The following is a 13,353-nucleotide window of genomic DNA, read 5'->3' as shown; positions in this document are numbered from 1 at the left end:
CCAAGCATCGATGTCCGCTCTCATGTTGATCCAATAAAACCATCACCTGATGATGGACTCTGTCTTTTTGATCTCAAAGTGACCAGACTGGTTGTGTTACAGGTCTAGAACCATATTAGCGTCCCTTCTGGGAACCACCACTTGGAAGATTCTCTCGTAAGTGACTGGATCCAAGGTTCTTCAATAGGTCCTGCTGTAGAAAGAGCAGCTGTCTGTGTCGCCAAAGGCGTCCTAGTTCCGCAATAGCTCTCTTCCTCTGGACTCTTTCTGGCACCTGTCCATTGGAAAAGTAATCCAGAAGTTCTCCAATGCCTCTGCTCTCGCTCTGGAGATTCTGCCAGAACTCTTTTTCAGCGGGAGGCAGGAGAACACCTTGCTTGGAAGCATTAATAGTCTTAGGAATCTGCTGTCTGATCTGTAGGGCCTCTTTCTGGATGAATCTGGCATAAAAAGCAGGCATCTCCACATCTTCCCACTGATTGTCCAGGGATTTAAGTTCCATCCGAGCAGGTAGCCTGGATAAGACATTGGCATTCTCATTGGCCTTGCCTGCCTGGTATCTTATAATAAAGCTGAAGTTGGCCAAACTGCAGGCCCATCTCTGCTCTAGAGCTCCTATACGGGCTGAATTTAGATGTGCCAATGGATTGTTGGCTGTGTATACGGTGAAGGTTGAGGCAGCCAGTTCTTAAATTTCTCAGTTACTGCCCAGACCAGAGCCAGGAACTCCAGTTTGAAGGAGCTATAGTTTTGATTGTTTTGCTCGGGCTCTCTTGGTGAGCAACTGGAATAAGCAATAACTCTTTTGGTTCCGGCCTGCATCAGAGAAGGCACTGCTCCTAAGCCTTTTTTTGCTGACATCCATACATAGATTAAAGGGTAAACTGTAATCTGGATACCCCAGGACCGGTGGCTCAGTAAGCTTCTCTTTCAGTAGCTGACATGCGGCTTCTCTGTCAGCTGTCCAATCCACTGGGAGTCTGGCTTTCTGGCAGTCTTTAGGCTGTCCCTCTTAGGAGCTCTTGGAGGGGACCCACTAGCTGGGCAAATATTGGGATGAATCTCCGATAGTAACTGGCGAATCCCAGGAAACTCTTCACTTCCTTGACTGTGGTAGGAGCAGGCCAGTCTTTCATGGCTGCTATTTTGTCTGGGTCTGGCTTTTTTTTTCATATTTTTTGTGAACAAAACCGTTCAGTACGCTGAATGAAGGCCTAATTTGCGATGAACAAACACTTCCAGTTACGCACACAATGCAGGTAATCACTCAAGCACTGCGCGATACTCACCACGGGGATTTTTACATCATTTTCTGAGCCCGAGCCTCGAATTTGAGGTTCTCTCATCTCTACTCATGAATAGCCTTCTGAGAGTCTTTGGGTACCTTTTTGGCAGGGCCTGTTGAAGGGCTTCCAGCACTTCAGTATAGCAGTTGTGAAGAAAATTAGTGCCTAGAATCACTGGAAAGTTGTAATTTTCTAGGACTTGGATTACTACTACCCCTTGCCGTGGGAGTTTGGTCTCCCCAATCTGAAATGTGGGCTCCCGGTAGCCTTGTATGGCTACTGACTTTCTATTGGTAACTGTGATGTGGAGCCAGACCTTTTGGAGGCTGTGTCAGCTGCGCTCCTTTTCGACACTCTTCAAATGCCGTATGCTGGATAGTGGTCACTTGAGATCTGGTGTCAATCAAGGCCTGAAAACTCACTCCATTAATGCTGACTTCAACTGTCGGGTGAGAGCCCATGTACTTCGGCATACAGGCTGGATCTATGGGACTTTAGGTCTGTCCTCCTGAGGGGCATACTCTAGAGGGGTACCCTAGTAGCTCCATCCGCCTCATCACCTATTCCAGGTTTTTGGCGACACGAGAGATTTGAGCAGCCAGGGTAGCTTCATATTCTGAACGTGGGGCACAGGCTCATTGCTCAGCAATATGACTTGAAAGGGGAAACTCTGTGGCAGGCTTAACCTCTTCATCTTACTCTGTCTCAGACTGAGGTTTCTCCTCCAGAACCACAATAGCCAATTCTTTGAATTCCAGAAAAGAGGTATCCGGATGCTGGATGGACAACATTTTTAGTTGACACTTCAAAGTGTTGTCCAACAAACCTTTTATGAATTGTTCTTGAAGAGTCTGATCTTTAGGGCTAAGCCACACTGCGAGAAAATCGGTGCGAGTGGAGTGCGATTAAACATCGCATTCCCCTCGGACCAATTCTAGCCTGTGTGTCAGCACACATGGGCGATTATTTTCTCAGCCCTAATCGGACTGAGAAAACAATCGCAGCATGCTGCGATTGTAAGCCGAGACTGTTTCTCTCGCACCCATTCAAGTGAATGGGGCGAGAGAAAAATCGCACTGCACTCGCGGTACACCGGTGTACTGCTAGTGCAGTGCGAGAATGGCAATAGCTGGCTACGCAGTAGAGAGGGAGAGAAATCCCTCCCTCCCCTCCTGAGTGCCGGCCCGCCCCCCGCAGCTGAGGTCTGCTCGCACGAACGGACCTCAGTTGCAAGGACACAGGCATGACACTCGGCTCTGCTGTACTGCCAGCACGAGCCGAGTCTCATGCAAGTGGATCGCAGTAGTGCCCGTGTGGCCCCAGCCTTACCCTCAGCTTCTCGAAGATCCACATGTATGATAACATTCAATGCTTCCTGCAGTGACAAGACAAAGTTTGTGAGGGACTCTTGGTTTTTTTTTTTTCTCTTTCCAAAAAAACGCTTCTTCAACTTTGAAGCGGTCCTTGATTGAAAAGTGACCTTTAGTCTCTCCAAGATTTGATCTATGGTTTGGCATTCAGGCTGAGGCCAGGACTTGACCTCTTGGAGTGCTGCTCTCTGTAGCTGGCCAATTGAGATCTCCCCTTTCTGCTCCTCAGTGACAGGATACAGTTTGAAGGTAGCCTGCATTTTTCTCCGAACCCTGTGTGAGGTGCTCCCTCATAGCGGGGAAGCCAGGGGGCCCCAAAGTAATATGTCATGGTCAGAGGTATGATACAACTGGCTACTGTGACTGCTGAGGATGAACTAGCATTCATTGGAGTTCTATGTAAATTTCTCCGTGGTGTGGCACTTGGGTCGCTGTTGAGTCTTCTTGCTTCATGGTGTAGCTACTTTCACTGCAAGACATTGCACTCGATATCCTGCACCAGACTAGATGGGCCAATTTGAGCTATCTCGAAATTTTAGGAGTTTCTACGGGCAACAGCCAAGAAATGGGACCGTGGCCCCTGTAAGAGTTGCAGCGGCAACTTGCTTTGGTAAAATGGGGTATACCAGAGGGCATATAAAGATTCAGACAGTCTCTTCCCCCTTGGTTTCCCCAGCGGTACTCACTAAAGCATCTGCAACTTGCCATTTTCAGGCCAAGATGAATATAAGGGACAGAAGTAATATCCTGTTAGTGATGCAAAAATCTTAGATGTAACATACGTCACATCCGGGTAGTAGGTGCAGGAGGCAGTATTAGGCCCGGACGTAGGTGACGAGCGGAGGTGTGGCTTTTCTGCGGTGTTGTGCAGTTTGGGGTTACACGGTGCTCCTACTTAGTTCCTGATGCTCCAAACCCATTCCCAAAGTAAATCTCGAGGTAGGTAGGAATAAGCAGACTGCACCTTGGTATGAACAGTTCAAACGCTTTACTGCAGAACACAATCATGGGTTACATCTTTGTTACCTGACATTAACCGCCCTTGTATCCTTGCTCATCACCTCTCGCTCGGCTTGTCTCAACCGCCAACTGTCATATCTCCCTGGTTACCATAGTGACCAAGCTATAGAGGATATTGATCAGACACCCTCCAATACACTCCCTTGCCATCACATACCACCACCTGCTGGTCTCCAGTGGTATTGCAGAGCAACAACTTACAGTACATTTTACAGAATGACACCAGGCAATACATTAAACCATATATTATTCTATGAATGCAGAAACTTTTCCAATGGCTTCTTCTGGATCATTACACATCTGCAGCAGGGGAAGAAAGTATTTTATCAAAACTGAACCAAGCAGTCTAGTAAGTAACACATACCTGGAATAAAGATTTCTGGGAGCTAGAGTACATAGTAAAAACCTGCCAACAGATTCCATTTAACCACTCCACGACATCTGCCATACAAATACAGCACTGCGGGAACTTAGAAACAAGTAGCTGTAAATTTATGGTGCTACAATCACGCTGACTCACATGCAGCACCTGCAAAATCATCAGTGGGTGCCCGGTATATAACATAGCGGACACCCTGCTGTAACACCCATGATCAGTGCTTGCAACGATTGTGGGCGTTTAACTCCTCTGACCAAAGGTGAGGGAGCTTCCTTTTTCCTATCATCGACACAACACTATTCTAATCGCGTTGTGCCAATGATCTCCATAGTGACTCTGGTCCAAATAGTTGCAGGGTCACCCAAAAGTTTGTTTGTGTTAGGTTTTGCTACAAAAAAAAAATTAAACCTAAAACTATATAAATCCGGTATCGCTGTAATCACAACAACCCGAAGAATAAAGCCGTTTATTCACTTGTACCGCACAGTGAACGCTGTAAAAAAAAAAAAAAATAAAAACAATTTTTGACCTGCTCTTGATTAGTTTATTCTGCCTCCCAATGATTGCAGTAAGGCTCAGCTCACACTTATCCTGCACTCTACACTGAGCGCTTACATCGGGGTTTCAGTGATGTACATCTCTGAAATATGATTCAGGCAGAACCTCTGCCAAAATATTCCCTTTAGTGAGGCAGATTGAGACGCTGTAGACTGTTTCTGACCTATAATTCAGCGGTGTCCGCCTTTTTAGTGTTCATAAAAGCGCGATCGGCCACAGTTTTTTTTGTGCACTTTTGAAAAGATGGACACCACTGAACACATGACAGACTGAGTCTAGAGTAACTCTTGGGGGTTTCATTTGAATTACTTTTTTGGGCGCTTTAGATGGAAACCACAATGTAAGTGCTCAGCATAGCACACAGGACAAATGTCCAAAATTTTATGTAAAATATCTCCAATAAAAGCTTCAACTCCATCAACAACAAAAAAAAAAAAAAAAAAAAGTCCCCACTAAGGTCCATCATCTATCAATGGAAATATTGGAGATTGTTACAATACTGGTAACACACAGGCTCTGGAAAAGCGAAATGGCTCCTCTCCAAAACTACTAATACTAATTCAGTTAAAATCGTCACTACACCTGTGATTAAATTCCCAGAGGGGTGTAGGTTCCAAAATGTGATCACTTGAAGGGGGATTCTGCTGTTCTGGCACTTAGGGGCACTTTGCACACTACGACATCGCAGGTGCAATGTCGGTGGGGTCAAATTGAAAGTGACGCACATCCGGCGTTGCAGGCGATATCGTAGTGTGTAAAGCCTTTTTGATACGATTAACGAGCGCAAAAGCGTCGTAATCGTATCATCGGTGTAGCATCGGTCATTTCCATAATTTCGGAAGGACCGATGTTACGATGTTGTTCCTCGTTCCTGCGGCAGCACACATCGCTGTGTGTGAAGCCGCAGGAGCGAGGAACATCTCCTACCTGCGTCCTGCGGCTCACGCCAGCTATGCGGAAGGAAGGAGGTGGGCGGGATGTTTACATCCCGCTCATCTCCGCTTCTATTGGCCGCCTGCTGTGTGACGTCGCAGGGCAGGTGAGTGCATGTGAAGCTGGCGTAGCGATAATGTTCACTACGGCAGCTATCACAAGATATCGCTGCTGCGACGGGGGCGGGGACTATCGCGCACGGCATCGCAGCATCGGCTTGCGATGTCGTAGTGTGCAAAGTGCCCCTTAGAATAATGCCCCTAAGAAAATCTTTGCTCCAAGAGTCAAATACTGCTCCTTCCCTTGCGAGCCCTACCATGTAGCTCAGCAGTACTGTACAGCAATATGTGGGGTATCGCCATGCTCAGCAGAAATTGTGTGACAAATTTTGATTCCATTTTTTTACCCATTTCCCAGTGGGAAAATGAATAATCTGGAGCAAAAACAAAATGTTTGTAGAAAAAAAAATTTATTTTTTTTTCTTCACTGCCCAATGGTATAAAACTCAGTGTCATGCCTGTGGTATCAATATGATCACTGCAACCCTAGATGAATTTCATTGAGGGGCGTAGTTTGTAAAATGGAGTCATTTATCGGGGAGGTTCTGCTGTTCTGGCAACTCAGGGACTCTGCCAATGTGACATGGCACCCGCCAACCAGAACAGCAAAATCTACACTATTCCCTTCTGAGCATTGTGAGCCTGAAAAGAAGTTCACAATGATATGTTGGGTATCGGTGTACTCAGGAAAAATTACATAACAAATTGTACAGTCCATTTTCTACTGTTACCCTTGTGAAAATGAAAATTTTGAGGCAAAAGCAATATTTCTGTGGTAAACCCCCAACATCAGAGGCTCTGCAAACGAAACTTGGCGTTTGCTATCTTTTTCAGCCAATTTTGCACTCCATAAGTCTAATGGCACTCCTTTTCTTCTGAGCCCTGCCGTGCACCCAAACAGTAGTTTTCCACCATGTATGGGGTATTGGTGTACTTGGGAAAAATTGCTCAAGGAATTGTACTGTGCACTTTTTCCTGTTGCCCTTGTGAAAATTTAGAGCTAAAGAAACATTATTGTTGGAAAAATTAAAATGTTAATTTTTTCCTTTCACATTGCTTTAACTCCTGTGAACCAAAATGGATTTCACCCTCAGAATTTTTTTTTTTAATTTGTTTCAAAAATGGTAAAGTAGACATGTGGCAGACGGTGTTTTATTAACTAGTTTGTGTAATATAATTATTTTGTTTAAGGGCATAAAAATGCAAAGTTCAAAACTTGTGAAACTTTTTTTTTTTTTGTCATGTTTTGTATATTTTCATAAATAAACACAAAAAATATTGTCCAAAATTTACCACTAGCACAAAATACAATGTGTCATGAAAAAAACAATCTCAGAATCATTGGGATCCATTGAAGTGTTTGAGAGTTATTAGCTCATAAAGTGACACTGGTCAGGAAGGTGTAAACAGGCTGGGGGTGAAGGGGTTACTGAGCATGTGCAAAAGTTATTGTGAAGGGGAAGATAGCAGTGGAAGCAAATACTTCATTCAAGATAGTTGAGTTCCAGAAAATAGAGTACATTTATTGATCATAACACCTGAATAGGCCATGACCAGTCGTGGTATTGAGTGGAACACAATGGCCATAAATATTTAGTGACTACTGATGATATCAAACATTATTTTTGTGTTTGCAGATGGAGAAATATATAGCTGGGGTCATAATGCCTACAGCCAGTTGGGAAATGGGTCTACAAATCAAGCTTTAATTCCATGTCAAGTGTCCACCAACTTGGTAAACAAGAGTGTTGTGAGTGTGGCTTGTGGCTCTCATCATTCCATGGTGTACACATCCGATGGAGAGGTAAGCATGTTACTAGATATGGTGTAGGAAATTCTTTTTTTTAGGACCCAGTGTGGTGATCCCTTTTGCAATTTTTTGGAACTTAATCGGTGATAGGTTATCAATATTTAATTGTAGAAGGTCCAAACCTCTCAACTCCCAACCGTAACCCATGCAGATTAAGATATGTCATGTGAAAAACATTGTTAAACTGCAGATATGGGCTTGTAGTTGTCTGAACCTTTATAACGTCTGCACTTAAAGCCATTTTGCTGCGATTACAATTACTTTTTGCTGCGATTACAATTACCTTTTGTAACTTCAGAGAGCGTTTGGCTTCCAGTCATTAAAAGTGGCGCCGACACAGATTCAGTAAACTATCAGAGTACAGTGAGTGGTAACTGTAACCGCACCCCTTACACTGACTGACAGTCAGCTCTAATGCTGAGCTGGCTGTCAGTCAGTGGTGGGGGCACAGTTACTGACACCGCTCATTGTACACTGAGCGGTGGCTGAACCTGTGCTAGTGCCATCCCCTATGCCTGGAAGATGCACACTGAACTATCTGCAATAGACCGTTCAGTGCAGATAGGTTGTCATTGTTCTTCTCAGTACAATGAGGTGCCAAAAACAATTACGTTAAAGCAAACTTAAAAATCCTTTCACCTGACTATCAAGTGTTTTGTTTGGTCATCTGGTGATTGGCAGCCTGCAAGCTTATTGAGAAACAAGCGCTTCTAGAAACACTAGGCCATGATGATCTTTAGAATTTTTTTCCCCCACAAAAAAAAAAAAAAAATCGACGAAAGTTTTAGGTGCTTTTACACCTAAAACTTTCGTCGATTTTTTTTTTTTTTTTTTTTTTTCTTTTTTTTTCCTCTTATTGTGATGCACTCCGAAGTGGGGGAAAAAAATTCTAAATGCGTTGAAATGGCAAAAAAGTGCACTTTCCCAATTGTTTTGGGTGCGGGGTTTATATACTACAGGTGCATCTCAATAAATTAGAATATAATCAAAAAGTCAATTTCAGTAATTGAATACAAAAAGGGAACCACATATACAAGGGGCTGCTGATGAGTCTTTGACTTTGTGATCTCTTTTTGTTTCTAAGGTAACGAATGTTACATAAGGCTAAGTTCACACATCCTGTGTTTTCAATCCGTCAGGTCCGTCAGCAACGGATCAGTCATTTTCAAGATGTCAACTGATGCAACTGATGTGTTTTTCACAGGATTCCTTTCACAGGAATCCTGTGAAAAAACGGATCAGTTGCGTCCGTTACATCCGCTGTGCGTCCGTTTTTTGACGGATCAGTCATGATCCGTCTGTGTTTGGGACAGCCCAGTGGGCGTGCCAAGCATGCTGGGCATGCTCAGTAGAGCATGACGGAATCCTGCGCTGGATTCCGTTGTAAGACGGATTACGACGGAATCCAGCACCATAGACATGCATTACAAGCTTGACGGATGGCGACGGATTCCTGCGCGGTGCGTTAATTTTGACGGCCCGAAAAACGTTACATTCTGCGTTGCTCCCCGCTCGGCGGTCAGTCAAAAACGACGGACCGCGACGCAGCGGATGCAACGCAGGGTCATCAGTCGCAATCCGTCGCTAATAGAAGTCTATGGGGAAATACAGGATTCCTGCAAAATATTTTGCAGGATACCGTAATTCCCCAAGGCGACGGATTGTGACTGATGCAAAACACAGGATGTGTGAACTTAGCCTAACATGAAAGCCTTGTGTATAAATGTTGTGTTTGTTGCTTATGACAACAGTGTTTGAGGAAACAGGAAAACAAATGGCGGAGTCTAATGCGATATTCACAGCAACTGAGAGCAGAGGAGTGATAAAATTCTTGTTTCTGCAAGGAAAGTCAGCGAAGGATATTCATGGTGATATGTCGCAGACATTGGGAGATCAATGCCCTTCATATTCCACAGTTAAGAACTGGGTTGCCAAATTTAAAACAGGCCACTTCAGCACCAATGATGAGGAACGTCCTGGACGACCGAGAGGGGTTGTTGTTCCGGAGATCGTCGATGCTGTGCACAACTTCATACTGTAGAATCAACAAATTTCAGCAAAAGCAATAGCAGACATCATGGGGATTTCCCGTGAACGTTTTTGTGTCATTTTCCATAAACATTTGGATATCAGGAAGCTATTTGCAAAGTGGGTCCCCAAATGTTTGACAACAGATCAGAGAAGCATGCGAGTGAAAACGTCCCGGTCCATTTGTCAGCGTCTCCGGACTGATAAGAACTTTTTGGATCGACTAGTCACTATGGATGAGACCTGGATTTATTTGTATGACCCTGATAACAACGAGCAGTCAAAAGAGTGGAGGCACAGTGGTTCTCCTCATCCAAAGAAGTTCAAAGTGCAAAAATGAGCCACTAATGTGATGGCGTCTGTGTTCTGGGATAAGGAGAGCGTGCTGCTAGTGGACTACCTTCAAAAGGGTTCCACCATCAGTGCAAGATATTACACTGAACTTTTGGACTAATTGAAGGCAGCTCTGAAGGCCAAAAGGCGCAAGCTGTCCAAAGGAATCTTGTTCCTGCAAGACAACACCTCCGCTCACACTGCACAAGCGACCACAGCAAAACTGGCAGAGATGGGCTTCCAGCTGGTTGACCACCCACCTTATTCACCACATATTGCTCCCTCCGACTATCCTCTGTTTCCAAACCTGAAGAAACACGTCAAATGTACCAAATTTCACACCATTTCTGATGCCATGGCTGCTACAGATTCCAGGTTTGAGGCACAACCGAAATCCTTCTTTTTGCTAGGCTTACAGAACTTGGAATACCAATATAAGAAATGTGTTGACATCAGTGGAGAGTATATGGAATAAATATAAAGTTTCATCATCCTATCTCGTTTCTTTCTTGGTAAAGCCAAAGACTTATCAGCAGCGTCTCGTATAGTCATTACAAACCGAGTGATCTATGTCAAGTGTTTTTTCTGTTAATGTTGATGATTACGGCTTACAGCCAATGAAAACTCAATAGTCATTATCTCAGAAAATTAGAATAATTACCACAAAACACCTGCATAGGGTTTCTGAGCCTTTAAAATAGTCCATTAGTCTGGTTCAGTAGGCTACATAATGGGGAAGGCTGCTGACTTAACAGGTGTCCAGAAGGCAGTCATTGATACACTCCACAAGGAGGGTAAGCCACAAAAGGTCATTGCTAAAGAAGCTGCCTGTTCAGAGTTCTGTATGCAAGCATATTAATGGAAAGTTGAGTGGAAGGAAAAAGTGTGGTAGAAAAAGGTGCACAAGAAACCGGAATAACAGCAGCCTTGATAGGATTAAGAAAAGGCCATTCCCGGTTAACTAAGTTTACACCTATCTGGGATAACAGTAATCTCCTGGAGATTCAGAAAATGGGGAATATTGAGGAATGGAGATGCAAGGGTGTAATATACATGCATCAGATATTGGACGGAGGAATTTTGAAATCGTTCCCGCAGTTAGAGTGAGTTTCAGTTGCCGGCGTCTGGCTGGCTTCACTACAGTCAATTGAAACATGCGATTGCAGGCCAAGCGGCTAAAAAAAGTGTGGACATACAGACTGACCTGGTACTGGAGTATGTAAGGGGGGAGGAAGCACTAAAGGGATAATTTCTGGCACGTATAAATACGTAATGTATACTTCTTACCTTTCTTGTATACTACATACCTTTTAATGTATACTACATACCTTTCTTTTAGACTACCCACTTAAAACTAAATCTAAATGGGAGGAGGAAGTTAGGACGATAACGGAGGAGGTGTGGGAGAGTATCCTGGAGTATGTACCTAAACTCTCTATGAGCGAACCGGCCAGACTATCTCACCTATACGTGATTCACCGGGTATATAGGTCTCCCTTACTGATGTTTAAAATGGGGTTGAAAAGGAATTTGGAGTGACCAAGGTGTCAGGGATCTGACTCGGGTATTTTTCATATGATGTGGTTTTGTCCGAGACTAGTCTCGTTTTGGACTAAGGTTAGCCACAAGATAGGAAGAACATATATGGGTGTGTCCTTCCCAGGGAACCATTGATATGCCTATTGGGATATGTTGAGGAGCTTGGGGTGGAAAATACTATGAACATTGCCATTGCTAGGCTGCTGTATGCGGCAAGAAAGCTAATTGCCAGGTCCTGGATTAAAAAAGACACCCCCCCCGACCAGGGGAGAGTACATTAAAAGGGTGAAATGTATTCTTCAGCTGGAACAGGGAGTGTATGAACGAAGGGGGAATGTTAAAATGTTTGAGAAGCTATGGTCTCCTTGGATGCAATGTGAATAGGACGAGTGATGGACCAGTAAACTGGTTTGGTACCTGGATAGCCGTAGGAGACCTCTGATGTGTGTGTTTTGTTTTATTTGTGTTACTAGTAGTTCCTCCTGCACATCGGGATGAACGGGATGGTTGCTATACTGCAGTTGGAGGGTATTCTAAGTGTGTACTAAATGGGATGTAGTACTGGGGAGGAGGGTTGCTGCCGGGGATGCCGATTTGTTATACTGTTGTATATATTCTATTTTAACAAAAAAAGTATCGTATTTTAAAAAAAAAAGAAAAAAAAGAAAAGGCCATTCAAAAATTTGGGGAAATTCACAAAGAGTGGACCTCTGCTGGAGTCAGTGCTTCAAGTCACCACACACAGACGTATCCAGGACATGGACTACAAGTGTCGCATTCCTTGTGTCAAGCCACTCATGACCAATAGACAACGCCAGAAGCATCTTACCTGGGCCAAGGAAAAAAAGAACTGGACTGTTGCTCAGTGGTCCAAGGTGTTTTTTTCTTCAGATGAAAGTAAATTTTGCAGTTCATTTGGAAATCAAGGTCCCAGAGTCTGGAGGAAGAGTGGAGAGGCCACAATCCAAACTGCTTGAGGTCTAGTGTGAAGTTTCCACAATCAGTGATGGTTTGGGGAGCCATGTCATCTGCAGGTGTAGGTCCACTGTGTTTTATCAAGACCAAAGTCAGTGCAGCCGTCTACCAGGAAATTTTAGAGCACTTCATGCTTCCCTCTGCCGACAAGGTTTTTGAGATGGAAATTTCATTTTCCACCTATCCACACTGCCAAAAGTACCAATGCCTGGTTTAATAACCACAGTATCACTATGGTTGATTCGCCAGCAAACTCACCTGACCTAAACCTTATAGAGAATCTATGGGGTATTGTCAAGAGGAACATGAGACACCAGACCCAATAATGCAGACGAGCTGAAGGCTGCTATCAAAGCAACCTGGGCTTCTATAACACCTCAGCAGTGCCACAGGCTGATCGCCTCCATGCCACACTGCATTGATGCAGGAATTCATGCAAAAGGAGCCCCGACCAAGTATTGAGGCATTTACTGTACAGGCTTTTCAATAGGTGCCAACATTTAGGAGTTTAAAATATTTTTTTTCAGTTGGTCTTATATAATATTCTAATTTTCTGAGATAATGACTTTTGTGGTTTCATTGGCTGTAGCCATAATCCTCAACATTAACAGAAATAAAAAACTTGAAATAGATCACTCTGTAATGACTCTACATAATGCATGTTTCTTTTTTTTGTATTGAATTACTGAAATAATATCCTCAAAAAGTTAATTTCTAATTTATTGAGATGCACCTTAATGTTCATTATATGGTAAAACAGACCTTGCAAAATGATTTTCCAAGCCAGTATGATTACGTAGATAATAAACAAATTTAATTTTTTTTCTTTATTTTGTTCTTTATTAAGTAAAAATAAATTTTAATTTTTTTTTGTAACAAGATTTTTTTTTCCCTAAAGTTGCCATTCTCCGAGAACCATAACACTTTTTTTTTTTAAATTTTCAGGCTATGGGGCTCTGAGGGCTTATTTTCTTTGTCCCTTTTATAAACGCAGCGATACCAAATGTGTATTTATTTTTTTTTAACTGGGCTAAGGGAGGTGACATTAGTGGTTTTATTTTTA

The 13,353-nt window shown here is 43.4% G+C and overlaps 1 protein-coding gene across 4 annotated transcripts in view; it reads left to right on the top strand.

Annotated features, from left to right (window-relative positions):
- RCBTB2 (RCC1 and BTB domain containing protein 2) overlaps window positions 1-13,353 on the top strand; it is a 98,166-nt gene that overhangs the window by 29,875 nt on the left and 54,938 nt on the right. For all 4 annotated transcript variants that reach the window (XM_075336897.1, XM_075336896.1, XM_075336895.1 and 1 more), the window contains exon 5: window positions 7,243-7,409. In XM_075336897.1, the coding sequence (XP_075193012.1) occupies window positions 7,243-7,409 (167 nt within the window). The remainder of the gene's footprint in view (window positions 1-7,242; window positions 7,410-13,353) is intronic.

Source organism: Anomaloglossus baeobatrachus, chromosome 2, assembly GCF_048569485.1.
Source record: "Anomaloglossus baeobatrachus isolate aAnoBae1 chromosome 2, aAnoBae1.hap1, whole genome shotgun sequence".
NCBI classification, from domain to species: domain Eukaryota; kingdom Metazoa; phylum Chordata; class Amphibia; order Anura; family Aromobatidae; genus Anomaloglossus; species Anomaloglossus baeobatrachus.
The sequence above is the reverse complement of the archived record's forward strand: the minus strand, read 5'-3'. Positions and strand labels throughout refer to the sequence as shown.